Genomic DNA, 17,711 nt, shown 5'->3' on the forward strand with positions numbered 1-17,711 from the left:
AAACTTCAGGCAATTTCAAACACCCTTTAATCTAACTTTTCAGATGATTATTTTCAAACAAACACGTTTTTAAGCTATATGAATATTTTGCATTTGAAGTTATCTTCATATAGAAATATCAGTATAATACAAAAACATATAGACCTGAACATAAACTGTAGAAAACATGGAAAGATAAGGCGAAAATGAGCACCCCACTCTACCTTTTAAATGTTTAATGTTACTTCTTTAGGTTGCTCTTAATTGACCTACCAGGATGTTGTAGGTAACCTGTGGAAAAAATTATATAAACCACTCGGAGTCGAAAGTCGGTAATTTGAAAATAGTCTATTGGCCCTGATTAAAAAAACACAAGCCTTTGACCCTGGACTCCGGTGGATAGATGTCTCATAGCCTTAGGCAATCATACCACATCTCCTTATTTTTATATATTGTACTTTGCCCCTAGCTAATACGTAGGTCTGTGCGTCTGTTTGTTCGTTCCTCGGTCCATTCTTTCATCCTTTTGTTAGTCCGTTCTTTCGTCCGTCTGTCCAACTTGAGGTTTAAGTTTTTGGTAAAGGTAGTTTTTGATGAAGTTGAAGTGAGTCAAAGTTAAAACTTAGTATACATGTTCCCTATGATATTATCTTTCTAATTTTAATGCTAAATTAGAGTTTTGACCCCAATTTCAGGGTCCACTGAGCATAGAAAATGATAGTGGGAGTGGGGCATCCCTGTACTATGGACACATTCTTGTTTTAAAAGTATTTTTATGAAATAAGCTTTCTGGCTTGTACTAGGTGTTAAAGGATTTTTTTAACTGTGTGGTAAAAGTGGTATGTTTTGCAGATTTCATATACAGATCAATCGATGCAGATAAAACATTTTCCACAAAATAAGTTTGTCCAACTGGTTTTTGGTCAATCAGATAAATCATTGCCAATGGTGAACAAATTTTTGACAGATAAAATTTTGCTTTTCACATATTCTTTCTATTCACATAATCATGATAGTACAATGTAATATACTGTATGTATTGCTTTTTCTGTTTATAAACTTTAGTACATGTGTCAATTTTCTTCCCAAATTGAACTAAAATTGAGAATGGAAATGGGGAATGTATCAAAGAGACAACAACCCAACCATAGAAAAAAAACACAGCAGATGGTCACCAACAGGTCTTCAATGTAACGAGAAATTCCCATTACAAGTTTGGTTATCTTTATTTTTTAAAAAGCTTAATACAAACTACATGTACATATTGAGAAATAAATGCCAAAATGTCAAATTGACAACATCTTCATAGGTAAAATAGCGATAAACAGATTATCATCGGTCATCTCAACTCGATTGCTTTTCTCCCTTTCGCTGTACCAGCTCAAGCGAGAAAATCAATCTCATTGAGATGATCAACGATAATCTATAAATATATATATATAAACTGACTTTTGATTATGTGGAATATAAATATAAAAATATTTCTTTTTTGGCAGTGGTTACTGGTGCTACAGATGGCATTGGAAAAGGATACACACACCAAGTAAGTTCTCTCTTTACACATTATAACATTAAGTTATTAGACTTTTTAACATGTTCAATAAAAAATCATCAATTTTTAACCTGATTTTTGTGACTAAAATGTTGGTTATTTATCTGAGGATGTATGGTTGGGCAGGCGGCAACCAAATGTTGTCCGTGCATTTTTTTCTCAATCGTTCAACCAAAGCTTTCAAAATTTTAATATGTTGTGACTTTTATAATGACGATTTTGACCCTACTGTTCCAGAGTTATGGATCTTGAAATATTGAAAAATGGCGTTTTCAGTTGTGTCCATGTATTTACTCATGAACTGTTCAACCTAAGCTTTTCAAATTTAAATATGTTGTTACTGATGACTAAATTGAGGTCAAATTCAATAATGGCCATTTTCACTTTTTCTATTCAGGAGTTATGGTTCTTTAAAGATAGAAAAATTATGTTTCCAGTCATGTTGTTGCATTTACTCATAAATCCATTCAACCAAAGCTTTTCAAATTTTAACATATTGTTTTGATGACAAAATGGAGGTCAAATTTGATATTGACAATTTTCACTTTCACCGTTCAGCAGTTAATGAGTTATGGTTCTTGTGATCATGGTGATATTGAAAAATGCCAGGCTAAATAATTGATAATAAATCTGGTTTGCTTTCGCTCTGCCAGCCTCCTGTTTATGGGGGTAGGAGGGGTCCTGATCCCGAAATCCCGGACTTAGTAACACGAAATCCCGAAATCATGGGCTTAAAAATACGAAATCCTGAGGTCCTGAAATTCGAAAAAAGAATTCCCGGATCCCGAAAGGGTCAATCCCGAAATCCTGAGCTTAAAAACCACCAAATCCTGGAGTCCCGATAAAGGTCCTATCCCCCCTCTTTATGTTGTAGTGAGTGTAGAGTTACTGTTTTGATTACATCATATAAAAAGAAAAAGAAATACAGCTGTTTTTCCTGCTTTACATACAGAGAACAGGGGCGGATCCAGACATTTTAAAAATATTTTTTTCCCAACCCAGAGAAAAGGGGGGGTTCCAACTATATGCTCCAATTCAAATACATTGATTGGTCAAAAAAAAGGGGGGTTCCAACCCCTGTAACCCCCCTCCCCCCCTTTTTTTAATTTGATCTGCAGCTTGAGACTGTTGAATTGTAGTGTGTAGAAATTTTTAAATCTGTCATGTACTTGTAGCTTCATCCTGTTTACCATGTTACAGATAGATACAAAATTTTATCACTCATTGTTCAAGGAAAATTTTACTCAAATTTGATCTGCAGCTTGATAAGGTTGAGTTGTAGGCTGTAAGACATTAATTTCTGCCATGAAGCTCCTACTATCAAGACTATACCTGTTTGCCATTATTTGTAATTTTACAACCCTTTAAACAAGGAAATATGTTTTGGCTTCATTGAACATGTTGAAAGGAAATGATAAATTATTGTCTAATATTTATGTTTCCTCAATCTATCGCTAGTACAAAAATGTAGCTTATGTAGGTCCAGACACTTAACATGCTTAATATAGGAAGTAGGAAGTAGGAAATTAAGATTATGTGTTCAAATCTAATGTTATAAGTAGTTTGAAATGATTGAAGCATATGATCATATAGCACAAGAATACTTCAAGAATTTGTTGTTATATTCAAAATTTCATGTACACAATGACTTTAAAATTAGCACAGGACCAAGAGATTTCTCATAAAAATATATTTTGTGTTGGTTTTTTTAAATTTTGTAATACATTTCACTCAAAAAAAGAGATCCAATTTCAACATATACTTATGGAATACATTTTATTGTTAACAGCTAGCCAAGAAAGGAATGGACATTATTTTGATAAGCAGAACAAAGTCAAAGTTAGAAGATTGTGCCAAAGAAATAGGTACATCTATTTTAAGATAATTACAAAGATTGTCCTAGAGAAATAGAATGGTCATTTTGAACCTGTATCCTGGAGCAAAGTCCAAGTTATATATCTACATGTAATCATCATAAAGGCTTGAGATCAATTTATTTTTATCTTAAATCAAAAGAACACAAAGCATAGGAAGTATTGAACATTTATTCAACAAAATCCTTTATATATAAACTGGCTGGTTTTGAAGAAAAATAGATTTTCAGTCAATATTGTAGAAAAGTGATATTTAAACTGATTAGTTGACTTAACAAAATCAATATCAATATCTAACAAAACAAGGCTAATGAGAATGCAATGACTAAAACAAAACAAAAAAATCAAAGCCATACATCAAACACAGCATTTAAAAACCAACAACCAACATTGACCAAGGACTTATCAACACAAGCCCCACTGAAAAACCAGGATGATCTCATCATAAAGTTTAGCAGAACCTGCTCCACATTAGGTAACTGTTTAAATAACATAAACAGATGAGTAAAGGGTTTTTTCTGCTTTTTGTGAATTTTTTTTATCTTATACTATTCTTTTCGAAAATTCTATATTAGTGTCACAATGGTTTATACATATATGTGCATTAAAACCAGATAAAAACACTCAGTTGATCAATTCACTCTTTAAATTCATTGAAAAGGTGGTTGCCAAGTTTTTCAGACTAATTTGATATTTAGCTATGACAAAGGTTGAACAATTTATACAAATTTTGTTCATACATAACATATTGATATTAAATTTCTTAATCATTTCTGATTCTAATGTGCTTTTTTTTTTATTTAGAACAAAAGTTCAAAGTAAAAACCAAGATAATTGTAGCTGATTTTAGTGCTGGCATAGCAATATATGATGAAATAAGAAGTCAGTTAGCTGGACTTGACATTGGAGTTCTAGGTAAGACTATTTGTCACTGGCAGAAAAACTGTATTCACTAAAATATCACAAAAATTTGCCTTTTCTTTTACTTTAAAAGTAGAAAAAGCATTATATATTTATCATGAGCATCTTGAATTGAATAAAACATTACCTGCCAACTGTCACTATTTGTGGGGGGATTTCCTCCATGGAGGTTCCCAAATTGAAATTTTTAAAAAGCAATTATGTCCACAAATTTAACAAAACAATTAATTTAAAAATGAATTGAGTCTTATAAAAGTATGAAGAAGCCAAAAAAACAACATTACACTGTATTTGAAGGCCCACTCGAAGGTTTTTTACGAGTAGGGCAGCCATCTTACACGCAAAAAAGAAAACTTGACAGGTATGTAAAAAAGTTCATGTTCTTGCATTTTACCACAAAGTAAAAATTCAAATATATTATTTATATGCATCATATTAATATAACTATCATGACTGTAGCTATCATGGCTATAGAACAGTAGAAAAAAAACATTATCACATGCCTTACTTTGAATGTGATCTTTGACTCAGATTTATGATCTTAAAACCTGGTTGGCTTTATTCGCTTGTCTAGATTGGGTAGGTTGAGCGCAATCCCCAGTCTTTTAAATTCATTGGTGTTTGTAACATGTGTAAAAGTCTATTTTGTCAACAATTATAAAAAAAATTATAGGAGGACTTTCTTGTTTTCTACACAATTTGTTAATTGAATTTGTTTCTTGAGGGGGACAGGAACTTTTTTTTGATGTTTTTAAGGTCAGGATTTCAGGATTGACCCTTTCTGGATCTGGGATTCCTTTTTTTGAATTTCAGTATGTTAGGATTTATTTTTTTTCAAATTCGAGACCTCAGGATTTCATGTTTTTAAGCTCGGTATTTCGGGATCAGGACCCCTCCCACCCCACCCCCTTTTTAAGGTATATCTAGGAAAACAGAATTTGTTTGCCCTAAAGATTTATTGGAGGTGATATACGAAAGATTGTGTCCTCTCACAAATTGCTAAAATGCTTTATCAGTTTGAATTCACCTCCTTGTCAACTGATTATTAGCAATTCTAGCTCATGGCCTAATTAAAAGGTTATTAGTATGAAGAAAATGTAGTTTAGACATCTAATTCATCATGTTCATGGTGTCCAATTCCAGGGACATTTTTTTTTAAATGAAGTCAATAAAGAAATTAATGTGCTGTAAATTTCAAGAACAGTTACCTCCCCTTATACAGTTATGTTTATTAACAGTTGTTCCTATTTTGTTTACAATATCTTACAAACTACTATAATTAGATTGAGAAAGGCTATTATCTAAAGAAGCTTTCAACTAGCTAGGGTATGAAATCAGCAGGGGCCCACAGGCCAATGGCCCCTAAAATTTGGAGTGGGCTACTGAAATTTCTCTTCTTCTTGTATAGGACTATATTTGTGGTGCTACACAATAAAAGCTGTGGTCTACCATTGCCAAAGTCTTAAGTTCTATCCTTGTTAGCATAAATTTAAAGGATTGAAAATACATGTAGCTTAATTTAACTAAGCAGATATAGGAAGATGTGGTATAAGTGCCAATGAGACAACTTTTCGTCCAAGTAACAATTTATAAAAGTAATCCATTATAGGTCAAGGTACAGTTTTTAACACAGAGCCTAGGCTCACACTGAACAGCAAGCTATAAAGGGCCTCAAAAATTATAAGTGTTGAACCATTCAAACAGGAAAACCATTGGTCTAATCTATATAAAAAAATGAGAAACACTTAAGAACAACATAAACTGGTGACAACCACTGGACATCAGATTCCTGATTAAGGATCCCGGAAAGGTGCAAACAACTGCAGCAAGATTAAACGTTTTTATATTTTCTCCATATTTTTATGTCCTTGAAATATCTCAATTGTTCTGTAACACCACTGTTTCAGGTTAGGGGAGTGTTGCTTGCCAGCAAGTGTGTTTGTCCCGGCCAAATGCCCTATTTGCCTGTCCCAAGTCTAGAGCCAGTTATTCATATAGATTCCTACACTGCAACAAGTGTATTACGATATTTCTCCGCTAGAGAAAGTTAAATTTTATTATTTAAAGCACGAGGCCTGCCAAGCTGTCTAAATAATTAAAATCAAACCGCCAAGAGTGGAGAAATATTGTAATACATGAGTTACAATGGTTGAATCTGTGTCTCTTATGGTGTTTTCCTTCCTTTTCAAAGATTTGAGGAAAGTTGTGTACTTTAATGTGACGTCATCAGACATGGTAGCTTTTTTTCATGACATCACAATAAGAAAATTCAGAAAAAACAAGAAAATTTAACGTCGCAAATGAAATTTCAACCAATTATTTGATGAGAACAGATTTATGAACAGATGAGAACAGTTTGTTACCCCGATTTTGTTTTTTGTCCATGGATTTATGAGTTTTGAACAGCGGTATACTACTGTTGCCTTTATTTATCACTAGTGAGGAGAAATATTTTTCTCACTCAGTTCAGGAAATGTGAAAATAGCACAGAAATTAGAAAAATTGGTTTTGTCCATTGTTTTTATCTATCAAATTTTGCGTTTATATATTTTTTATTGTTTTCTACCAAAAGCAGGCATTAGTTTTCTTTTTTGAATTGGGTCCTACTAAAATGCACCCGGGGAAAAGAAAAAGCTCCCGCAGAAGAAAAAATAGCGCTCGGAGAAAAGAAATGGCGCCCGAGGAAAATGTATAGATAATTTATTGGCATGAGACAGTTTTGTGTCGTTAAAATAAGTTATGCATATTGGTTTTTTTTCCTTAAATTTAGACAAGTAATTTGCAAATTTAGATATTATACATTTGTATTTTAGCACAAAAAAAACAAGTATAAATGTTTCAATTTTAACAATAATATATAAATACTATTTCGAAAGACAGATAATAATGGATCACAGTTTATGTGGAAGATTTATTTTTGAATAACAAAATATACGTTTTAATCGAGGACAATATCGTTCATGATTCTTCTATATATATTCTTATTAATATTTATTGACTTACTTATATACAATTTTGAAATCTAAAATGTAAAAATGCAACAATATTTTAGATGTAGCATATCCCCATTTATATATAGGACAAAACAAGCAATTGTTATTTTTTTTAGGAACAAAATCATTGTTATAAAATATTATCATTGTATTCTCCTGGGCGCTATTTCCTTTTCCCGGGCGCTAATTTTCCTTCCCCAGGCGCTTTTTCTTTTCACGGGCGCTCTCGGGTGCTTTTTAGTAGGACCGTTTGAATTGTTTTATATTTAGTTATGTGGGAACATGTTGCTTTCTATGCAGTATTGGTTTTGCTCATTGCTGAATGTTGTATGGAGACCTATAGTTCTTGGCATATACAACATTTTGTCTTTGGTGGCTAGTTATCCCATTGACAATCAATGCAACATCTTTTTATTATGCCCCACCTACGATAGTAGAGGGGCATTATGTTTTCTGGTCTGTGCCTCCGTTCGTTCTTCCGTCTGTGGTACCGTCTGTGTGTCCGTTCGCTTCAGGTTAAAGTTTTTGGTCAAGGTAGTTTTTGAAGAAGTTGAAGTCCAATCAACTTGAAACTTAGTATACATGTTCCCCATGATATGATCTTTCTAATTTTAATGCCGAATTATATTTTTGACCCCAATTTCATGGTCCACTGAACATAGAAAATGATAGTGCGAAGTTCAGGTTAAAGTTTTTGGTCAAGGTAATTTTTGATGAAGTTAAAGTTACATCAACTTGAAACTTAGCACACATGTTCCCTATGATATGATCTTTCTAATTATAATTCCAAATTATAATTTTGACCCCAATTTCACGGTCCACTGAACATAGAAAATGATAGTATGAGTGGGGCATCCGTGTACTATGGACACATTCTTGTTGTTTTTATTAAGGAATTTCAATCATAGTTATAAACATGGTGAAAAACAGAATCTTTTGGTAAGGAGAACTATATAACCTATAGGAGCTCCAGCCCAATCATATCTTTACCTACCTTTTGTGGACTATTTGCCTTGAAGCAAAAAAGGTCAAGGTCACAGCACCTGTTTAACAAAATTTTTTGCAAATCTTTTATTTTTTATATGAAAACCAAAATAAGGTGTTATACATGTTATATATGTTATTCTCCATGTTCTCATGATATTTCTATTTTTTTTTAAATATTAAATTAAATGTCAAAGGTTTATAATTAAATTGTTTTTAAGACAATTTACATGAAATCATGAGAAAAATTTATTTATTGGTAGGGAAAAAAACATTATTGTGAATTGAAAATAGACCTTGAGTCTTCACTAACAGTATATTTCACATATATATCACATAATTTGTTTTGATTGATGCTTTCTTCTCAATGACTTATTGAGTTTTTATACGACCGCAAAATTTGAAAAATTTTCGTTGTATATTGCTATCACGTTGGCATCGTCGTCGTCCGAATACTTTTAGTTTTCGCACTTTAACTTTAGTAAAAGTGAATAGAAATCCATGAAATTTTAACACAAGGTTTATGACCACAAAAGAAAGGTTGGTATTGATTTTGGGAGTTTTGGTCCCAACATTTTAGGAATTAGGGGCCAAAAAGGGCCCAAATAAGCATTTTCTTGGTTTTCGCACTATAACTGTAGTTTAAGTTAATAGAAATCTATGAAATTTTGACACAAGGTTTATGACGACAAAAGAAAGGTTGAGATTGATTTTGGGAGTTTTGGTTTCAATATTTTAGGAATTAGGGGCCAAAAAAGGGCACAAATAAGCATTATTCTTGGTTTTCGCACAATTATACTATTATTGAAAGCTTTCCTTGCTTATTCTCAAGGACATATAATATCCTTCATGCTATTCTGATCTGAGTTTTTATTCATACATACATGTAGTCTGGTGCTGTTCCAAGTAGTCTTTTTTTTTCTGTTTCTTGAGAAGTATTTGTTTTACCTGTTCAGACACTGTAAAGTGTTACAATTTATATTTAAACGCAACACATAAATAGTGACTAAAAAGGTACAGCTATCGCATTGAGAAGCTAGAAAAAAGTAAAATGTATACATTTTAAACATTTTTGTGGGACCATGAAAATGTGATATATAGATAGATATGCATAGATAGACCATAGAACAAAATATATATAAGCAAACAAATTCAAAGGAGATGATATGTAAGATGAACTATGAAAAAAAGAGCCATGGTCAGGGGCCCTAAACTTGACAGCATTTGGTGTTGAACAGGTAAAATGTTTGCATTGACAATAAATATAGCCTTTTTTAGAGGTGACCTAGGCCTTTCTCTAAATCAGCTATACTAAACATATTTCTAGGTCGGGTTGAAAAATAAATGAAAATGACTTTGAAAAAATCTAATAGAAATACACCAAATTTGGGAGACATCTATTAAAATGTTTGAAATAATAAGAAAGTTGACAAGAACTAAGCTTTTTCAGATAATACAGACTATTGGAGTCAGCCTATAAAAGACTCTTTGCCTTCTGAAATGTTTGCTTATACACTGTGCTTTCCTATAATGATTTAAAATCAGTGTGATAGTTTTCATGAAGAACACTGAGCGTACAGGTATTATGACAAGATAAATGTTGTGGTTCATGTACATGTATCTACCCAAATAAGTAAAATATAAAAATTCTTGACTTCTAAAACCAGTGATTGATCTCCTGATTTACATCTCATCACTCTATGCAGATGCTGTGTTAAAAAAAAATGACATACCAGTATGCTTCTTTCCATAGAGTTGATTTATTATTAATTATTTTGCTTTGAATACACCTTATTGCTACAATATGTATATGTATGTCCGCTATTACAAACTGTACATGTACATTACAAATATTCCATTTAAAATTTGATGTTTTAATACAAAATATATGATGCCACAATGGAAAAGTAATTGTTGTATGACATTAATGGTTATAGAGGGACAGATTCTCAGGTCAGCTGGGACAATAAGTGAGGGTGGGGGAGGTGGGCGACTTCTCAAGTCACGCTTCAGTGATTCCCTACATAATCAACCAAAAAGTAATGTTCATCATGAAAAAATATACTAAGTGTAAGATCTGCTGATGTGAATAAATTGAAATCAGACATATCAAATGACCTTTTCAGTGCTTTTGATATATAAATGGGCAATCTGATGAGTAAAGCCTTTTTTGCCTGATTTTTATAGTTCGTTCTAATGATGTACTGTTATACATGTACATGTACCACTGTCCAAGATTAGGGGGAGGATAGGAATCCCGCTAACATGTTTTACCCCGCCACATTATTTATGTATGTGTCTGTCCAAAGTCAGGAGCCTATAATTCAGTGATAGTCGTTTGTTAGTGTTACAACTTACATATTTGTTTTTCGTTCATTTTTTTTATATAAATAAGGCCGTTGGTTTTCTGGTTTGAATTGTTTTACATGTCATATCAGGGCCTTTTATAGCTGACTATGTTGTATAGGCTTTGATGATTGTTGAAGGCCGTACGGTGACCTATAGTTGTTAATGTCTGTGTCATTTTGGTCTCTTGTAGACAGTTGTCTCATTGGCAATCATAGACACACCACATCTTCTTTTTTATAATGACTGCTGATTGCCACTGTGTCCATACTGGGACTATTATGGTCCAACAACCAGTGGCGGATCCAGAAATTTTCATAAGTGCAGGCCCACCAAATTTCACAGAAAAGGATGGCATGCCCCCTGGCCCCCTTCTAAATCAGCCTCCTGACATCTCCAAAGAATAAATCATCCTGTACGAGTACATCAAATATTATAAAAAAATGCAACATCTTTTTGGGAGTTCGCTGTGTTGCAAGTTTTTTAGGTTCGAAAGATCGAATGATTGCCTTGGGGTCATTGTCAAATTATATAGAGCTGTGCATTGTAAAACGCTAAATTATATAATTTGCAACAGCTGACACTATAGTATCATATAGCGCACTGAAACCCTTGTCAATAACAATACTGTGATGCTTGGTGTATGCTTCTTTGCACATATTGCTCACCTTGTAATTTTTGTATTCTTCTAATCAGTATCGTCGGGTTTGTTTATTTACACCAGAAATCAATGAAGCGATGAAAGTGCTGGAAACGAAATTACATCTTCGGTAAATTCCGTGATATTAATATTTTATAATCAATATGTGTAAGCTCCCTTTCAATTTTTATAAATTTCAGATTTTACATTTCCGTGTTATGAATTTTTATGCTTATATAAAAAAGGGCTGATTTTCCAATTTTGGGAGAATACATTTAAAGCATAAAAGACAAGTTAAAAAAGCAACGGGCGTATCATGCGATAAAGCGCAGCCCTTTATTGTGATATTGCCAGGACAAAAATAAATGATAATAAATCTGGTTTGCTGTCGTTGTGACAGCCTCTTGTTGGTATGGCCCGAGAACACAGTTATTTCGTAGTGCATTTCTTTTAGACAATAAATTCAAATTAAAAAAATCGCACCTGCTCTTTCTCAAAAAGATTTTACAGTGTAGTGTACTGCCAGTGAGACAAATAATATCAAAATCATAGAAAATTCTACCAGCTTCAACTCAAAATATTGACAATTCTGTGTTAAGGGGGTGTAAAATTCAGTAGACAGCTTCAGACGTGATAAAATTTGACCTTTTCCGAAATGGACCAAATCACTACTTAACATAAAGATTCAGCACCCAAATTTTTTAAACATGTAATTACATCCCCCTACTTAATATTTCATGCATTTAATATCAAGAAATAACTTGGGGAAAGTGTATCAAATAAAACATGCAAGTTATACACTGTTTACACTAGGGACTATATTCGTAGACAACGAACACCAAAGGACGATAACTGTGTCCTTGGACCTCTTAGGACAGAAAGACTTGACCAATCTTTATAAAACTTTGCATAACCTAAGCTTAGGCAATTGTGAGATAGCTTGCCAAGTGTCATGGCCATATGGCATATATTAGAGAAACTAGGGTCATTTTAATATAGACATTTGGATGTTTATTTTTGATGTGTAAATTAAATATCTTTAACTGTCCAGATTTTTGCTTAAAAATTTGCTTTTTAAATGCTCTTGAATATCAAATATTAAGTTTTAAAAGCATCTGAACACTCATTTTATTTACCAGATGTATTTTAATTATTCCAAAGTTAAATTTATATGAGCCTATGCCTGAAAATAGAGATTTTCCAATTAAGGGACGCCTTATATAAATATGCATTTTTCTAAGCCAATTTGAAGTTTTTGAAGTTTTTAAGGCCTAAATTATTCTTTCATATATATTATTGCGAACCCTATTGAACCTTTCCATAGATTCACCTGATAGTTACCTGTCCATTTAAACTTTTGGCAGTTCTATTGTCCCATCTAACAAATACAATAGATATTGTTCTCTGTATAGTTTATTCACTCAGACCTTTAAATTTCTTCTAAGAGAAATATATCACTCATTGACACAGTGTAGACACTATTCTGTACGCTTTCCGGAAGTCGCGATTTTCGAAGCGAGAACTTTTTGTATCACATTTTAAATTTGTCGGATATACTATATTAAATGGTAAGATGTTCATCTGTACATTGCCTAATGATTAATTCAGCTGACATCGATATTCACAAATGGTTTATAATTAAATTTAGCACATTCATTATTCGTATCTTTGCCTTAATCAAGAGATTTTCAAGTGCATCATTAAGGAAAATCAGTCGGTGAACCTTAAAACAATCTTTTTGCACCCTTACTGTACAAATTAACGTAAAATCCAGACTTGATTTACTAAATAAAGTATATTTTAAGTGGTGGTAAAAGTTTCAGCCAGATCTTTGAAGCCAGAAATAAGAAAATTACACTTGTTTGAATTTCGCACTGTACAATCAGTCTCGCTTGTATATTTTGAAACTGTATGATCAGTCTTTATTTCACTGTATTCTAGTAGTGATTTCAAAGTTATTTACGATACATTAGAAGATGGCATTTTCTAAATTACACAAATATATTTTAATAAATTCACATCCTGTAAACTTTTCAAACATGTTTTAGCTTGATAGGGTGTACTCGACTTACTACATTAAGTATAAGGATGTTTGAATGTGGCTGAAATAAGAAAAAGGTTTGTTTGTTTATATAAGTTTCAGAAATGTCCTCCGTTATACTTAAAATTGTACAAACACACAGATTTAATTGTTATATAAAAATTCATGTATTTACAAACATTCGAGGCCTTACTGTAGCCTATAATTGATCACAGTTCCTTTACTTTGTTTTGGGTGTAGATATGTCTCTTTCACACTCATTTGTACACCACTTTGTAAACCGATGGTTTATAGTGATAATGAAGTCCGTTATCTGTTCGTCCTTTGGACCGGTACAACATGTTTCGCCGGTTTTGCAAACGCATCTCCTCATAAACCACTTAATATACATTGGGGTTTCCAGACATTTTTAAATGGAGAGGGGGTCCAATCCAGGAGAAAAGAGGATTCTAAATATATGTTCCCATACAAATGCATTGTAAGTTAAAAAAGAGTTTCAAACCGCCGGATCCCAATTTTCTTGAATCCTTCACTGGTATAACTATTAATTATTTTTTTCTCGGATTCCGTATCATAAATTATAATATAAAAAAGAAGATGCGGTATGATTGCCAAATAGACAACCGTCCACAAGAGATCAAAATGACACAGACATTAACAAATATAGGTCACCGTATGGCCTTCAACAATAAACAAAGCCAATACCACAAAGTCAGCTATAAAAGGCCCCGAAATGACAATGTAAAACAATTCAAACGAGAAAATTAACGGCCTTATTTATATATAAAAAAAAGGAATGTATTTCGAATTTTATTAAAAATCTTTTATGGGGTTTCTTTATATTAGATACGGACTTGAACATTGCATTATATGGGGGCACCCATCAGGTATTTCCAACCGTGACCCTCAAAACCAATTGTTAAACTTTTATAAAATTGCTCCATTTTTAATCAATTAATGTATTATGGAGCTTCTATTTTGAATTTTTGGTAAACATATTTTTGATGTTTCTATATCTTAAATACGGACTTTGTCATAACCTTATATTGGTCGTACCTATTTTATATCCACAACTTTCTTCAGACAAGTGCCATAACTTAATGAATCTTTTTTCAGATTCCTTATCATTTAATTCAATTGTGTACCTCTTATTTTGGTTTTTCGAAAAATCATCAGTTTTTTACTACCATGATAAGGACTTTTCCACTACCTTGATGATGACTGATGTACCCATATTTTGGCTGTTTTATTAATTGTGACTGTTTATTTAACGCATCATGTAAATATGGCGGAATTTGATGAGACTGTTATTAAAGAGAGAGGGTTAGCGCTATAGAACCAGGTTTAATCCACCATTTTCTACATTTGAAAATGCCTGTACCAAGTCAGGAATATGACAGTTATTGTCTATTCGTTTTTGATGCGTTTTGTTATTTGATTTTGCCATGTGATTATGGACTTTCCGAATTGATTTTCCTCTGAGTTCAGTATTTTTGTGATTTTACTTTTTATTGGGTGGTACCCGTTTACTATACGCAACTTTCAAAAACTTACCATATACTAGTATTAATAAAACTTCCTCATATTCGTTATTAAATGATGCCCCTGTGCACCTATAATTTAGTTTTTCTGGTGGTTTATTTTATTCCAAAACATGGACTATAGAAGTGGCGGGGTATAATTTCGTTAATTCTTTCCTCAATACATGTACCTACAGTTTTTCTCTATCTATTTTTTGTCATTTTAAAAGAGACAGGCTTGATGTATGTTATCACCAATTGGTCAACGGCAGACGGTGTAAATAGTCTTTAAAAATGTAATAGTAAAACAGATAACTGCAACGACACACTAATACAAAGTCCACAAGCAAATCATGTATTGCTTTTTAGGCATTTGATTATAAGTAAGACTTAACGGAACAACAATATAATTATTTTGCCGTCTACAAAAATCATCAGAAATATATTTGTATTGTCTGATGAAAGAAATTACACGTTATAGTTCGATGGACACAATCATAATTTCACATAGACACGTATATACCTTCAAATTGCCGTTGTTTTTCAGTCAAGGTCGTTAAAAACTTTCATTTGTTGTTGTTTTTAGTCGAGCCTTCGACTTTAGTCGAAAAAGCGAGACTAAGCGATCCTACATTCCGTCGTCGTCGTCGGCGGCGTCCACAAATATTCCTTCTGTGGTTAAAGTTTTTGAAATTTTAATAACTTTCTTAAACTATACTGGATTTCTACCAAACTTTGACAGAAGCTTGTTTATGATCATAAGATAGTATCCAGAAGTAAATTTTGTAAAAATAAAATTCTATTTTTTCCATATTTTACTTTTAAATGGACTTAGTTTTTCTGCAGGGAAACATTACATTCACTCTGTGGTTAAAGTTTTTAAAATTTTAATAACTTTCTTAAACTATCCTGGGTTTGTACCAAACTTGGACAGAAGCTTGTTTATGATCATAAGATAGTATCCAGAAGTAAATTTTGAAGAAAAAAAAACAACACTTTTTCGGATTTTTACTTTTAAATGGACTTAGATTTTCTTTCAGTTAACCTTACATACATGTATTAAAAGTCTACAGTTAAAGTTTTTAAATCATTTATTAGATTCATAAACTATGCTGGATTATTACCAAACTTGGACAGTAGCTTCTTACAATCAAAAGATTGTATCAAAAGGAATATTTTTATTGATCTTTTTCCTCATTTTTGTTGCGCCTGCGATTTACATCAAAAGTAGGCGAGACACTGGGTTCCGCGGAACCCTTAGAAATTTTTTCTTCAAAATCAAGACTGGTCATACAGACAAAAAATCTGAAATCGCTACTAGAATACAGTCAGTTTTAGACTGATCGTACAGTAATTTATTTTGGGATCCTCAAGGAAAGCATATTTGTTATTTGAAATACGAACATTCTACTTAAATACGATAGGAATATTGAAACAGTATATATTTAACTGTAAACTGATGCAAATATTTGCAATAAAAGATTATTTGCTTTGTACTACGAGAGCAAAATTGTCAATCGATTTCACTTTTTTCTATGAAGTTGGTGTGATGCACACGTATATTTTATATTCTACTGCATGTTTTTGTTACAGTTACTCATATTTATGATGCTATACATACATTTAAGATGTGCAAAGCACTTTATAGATATAGGAGTAAACAAATGATGAGAAGAGGCACCAAAACAAAACCGTTCTGTTAGCCAGTTTGAAATCTTCGCTTCGAAAATCGACTTCCGGATAGCGTACAGAATAGTATCTACACTGTGATTGATTTATCTACCTGAGTAAAAAATTATCTGCTAAATTGATAGAAATTACATGTTTCACATAAAAAGAAATACCTGTAATTTCGTGTTTATTAAACATTCATAATATTTTTTTCAATCTGTTCACATTAATAATAATTTTATCATAAACAGTTTGTTTTTAAAATAAAAAATATTGTTCGTATGAAAATTTGCATCTTTACGTTTTTGTTTAGTTATAGAATACTTTTAAGAAGGCCTTAATTAATATATAAACATCAACATTTTTAAGGTTTTTTTATCAATTTTGTTTTTGGAAATAGGATTAATGTTAATTTTTTGTAGGAATCAACTTTTATTAATGTTTGAATCAGTGTTTACATTCAACAGATTGAAAATATAATACATTCAAACTCATATACAGTTTTTTATAAATAATACACATGTTATTTCCATTTAAGGTGGTAGACCTAGGTTAAGGGAAATAACTCTTAAAATCATCCGTATGTTTGTGTCAGCCATTTTCATAAATACGTTCTAAGCTTCTAGAATACATAGATTATTTTCAATCTGTTTCAGGTAAATGCTTAAAATACATTAATAAAACTTGACTATTACAAACGCATCACTGAATTAAAGAGTTATCTCCCTGGACCAAGGTCTACCCCCTTAATTTAGCAGATAATTTTTTTACTCGGGTAGATTAATCAATGAGTGATAGATTTCTCTTACAAGAAATTTAAAGGTCCTGGTGAATAAACTATGTATACAGAGAACAATACCTTTTGTATTTGTTAAATGGGACAATAGAACTGCCAAAAGTTTAAATGGACAGGTAACTTGCAGGTGAATCTATGGAAAGGTTCAATAGGTTTCGCTATAAATGTACTTTAAATGTATAGAAAAGTTACAAAAAGCATACCACATGAGTATAAAATGGTATTTGGCCATGTAGTACTGAGAATTATTTAGAGTCGATAGAGGCGGTCACCAATATTGACATATAAAAATGCACACAGAAGCTATAACTGAAATGAAAATGTGTTACTTTTTGCTCATTTCTATGCTAAGGTATTATGATACAAGAAGTGTAATTGCAAAAGGACTCTTGCA

At 32.1% G+C, this 17,711-nt stretch overlaps 1 protein-coding gene across 2 annotated transcripts in view; it reads left to right on the plus strand.

Moving 5' to 3' along the window:
* Positions 1-17,711, plus strand: part of LOC134685681 (very-long-chain 3-oxoacyl-CoA reductase-B-like) — a 49,932-nt gene that overhangs the window by 963 nt on the left and 31,258 nt on the right. For both annotated transcript variants that reach the window (XM_063545653.1, XM_063545654.1), the window contains exons 2-4: positions 1,476-1,522; positions 3,321-3,396; positions 4,210-4,320. In XM_063545653.1, the coding sequence (XP_063401723.1) occupies positions 1,476-1,522; positions 3,321-3,396; positions 4,210-4,320 (234 nt within the window). The remainder of the gene's footprint in view (positions 1-1,475; positions 1,523-3,320; positions 3,397-4,209; positions 4,321-17,711) is intronic.

Source organism: Mytilus trossulus, chromosome 9 (assembly GCF_036588685.1).
Source record: "Mytilus trossulus isolate FHL-02 chromosome 9, PNRI_Mtr1.1.1.hap1, whole genome shotgun sequence".
Lineage (NCBI taxonomy): Eukaryota > Metazoa > Mollusca > Bivalvia > Mytilida > Mytilidae > Mytilus > Mytilus trossulus.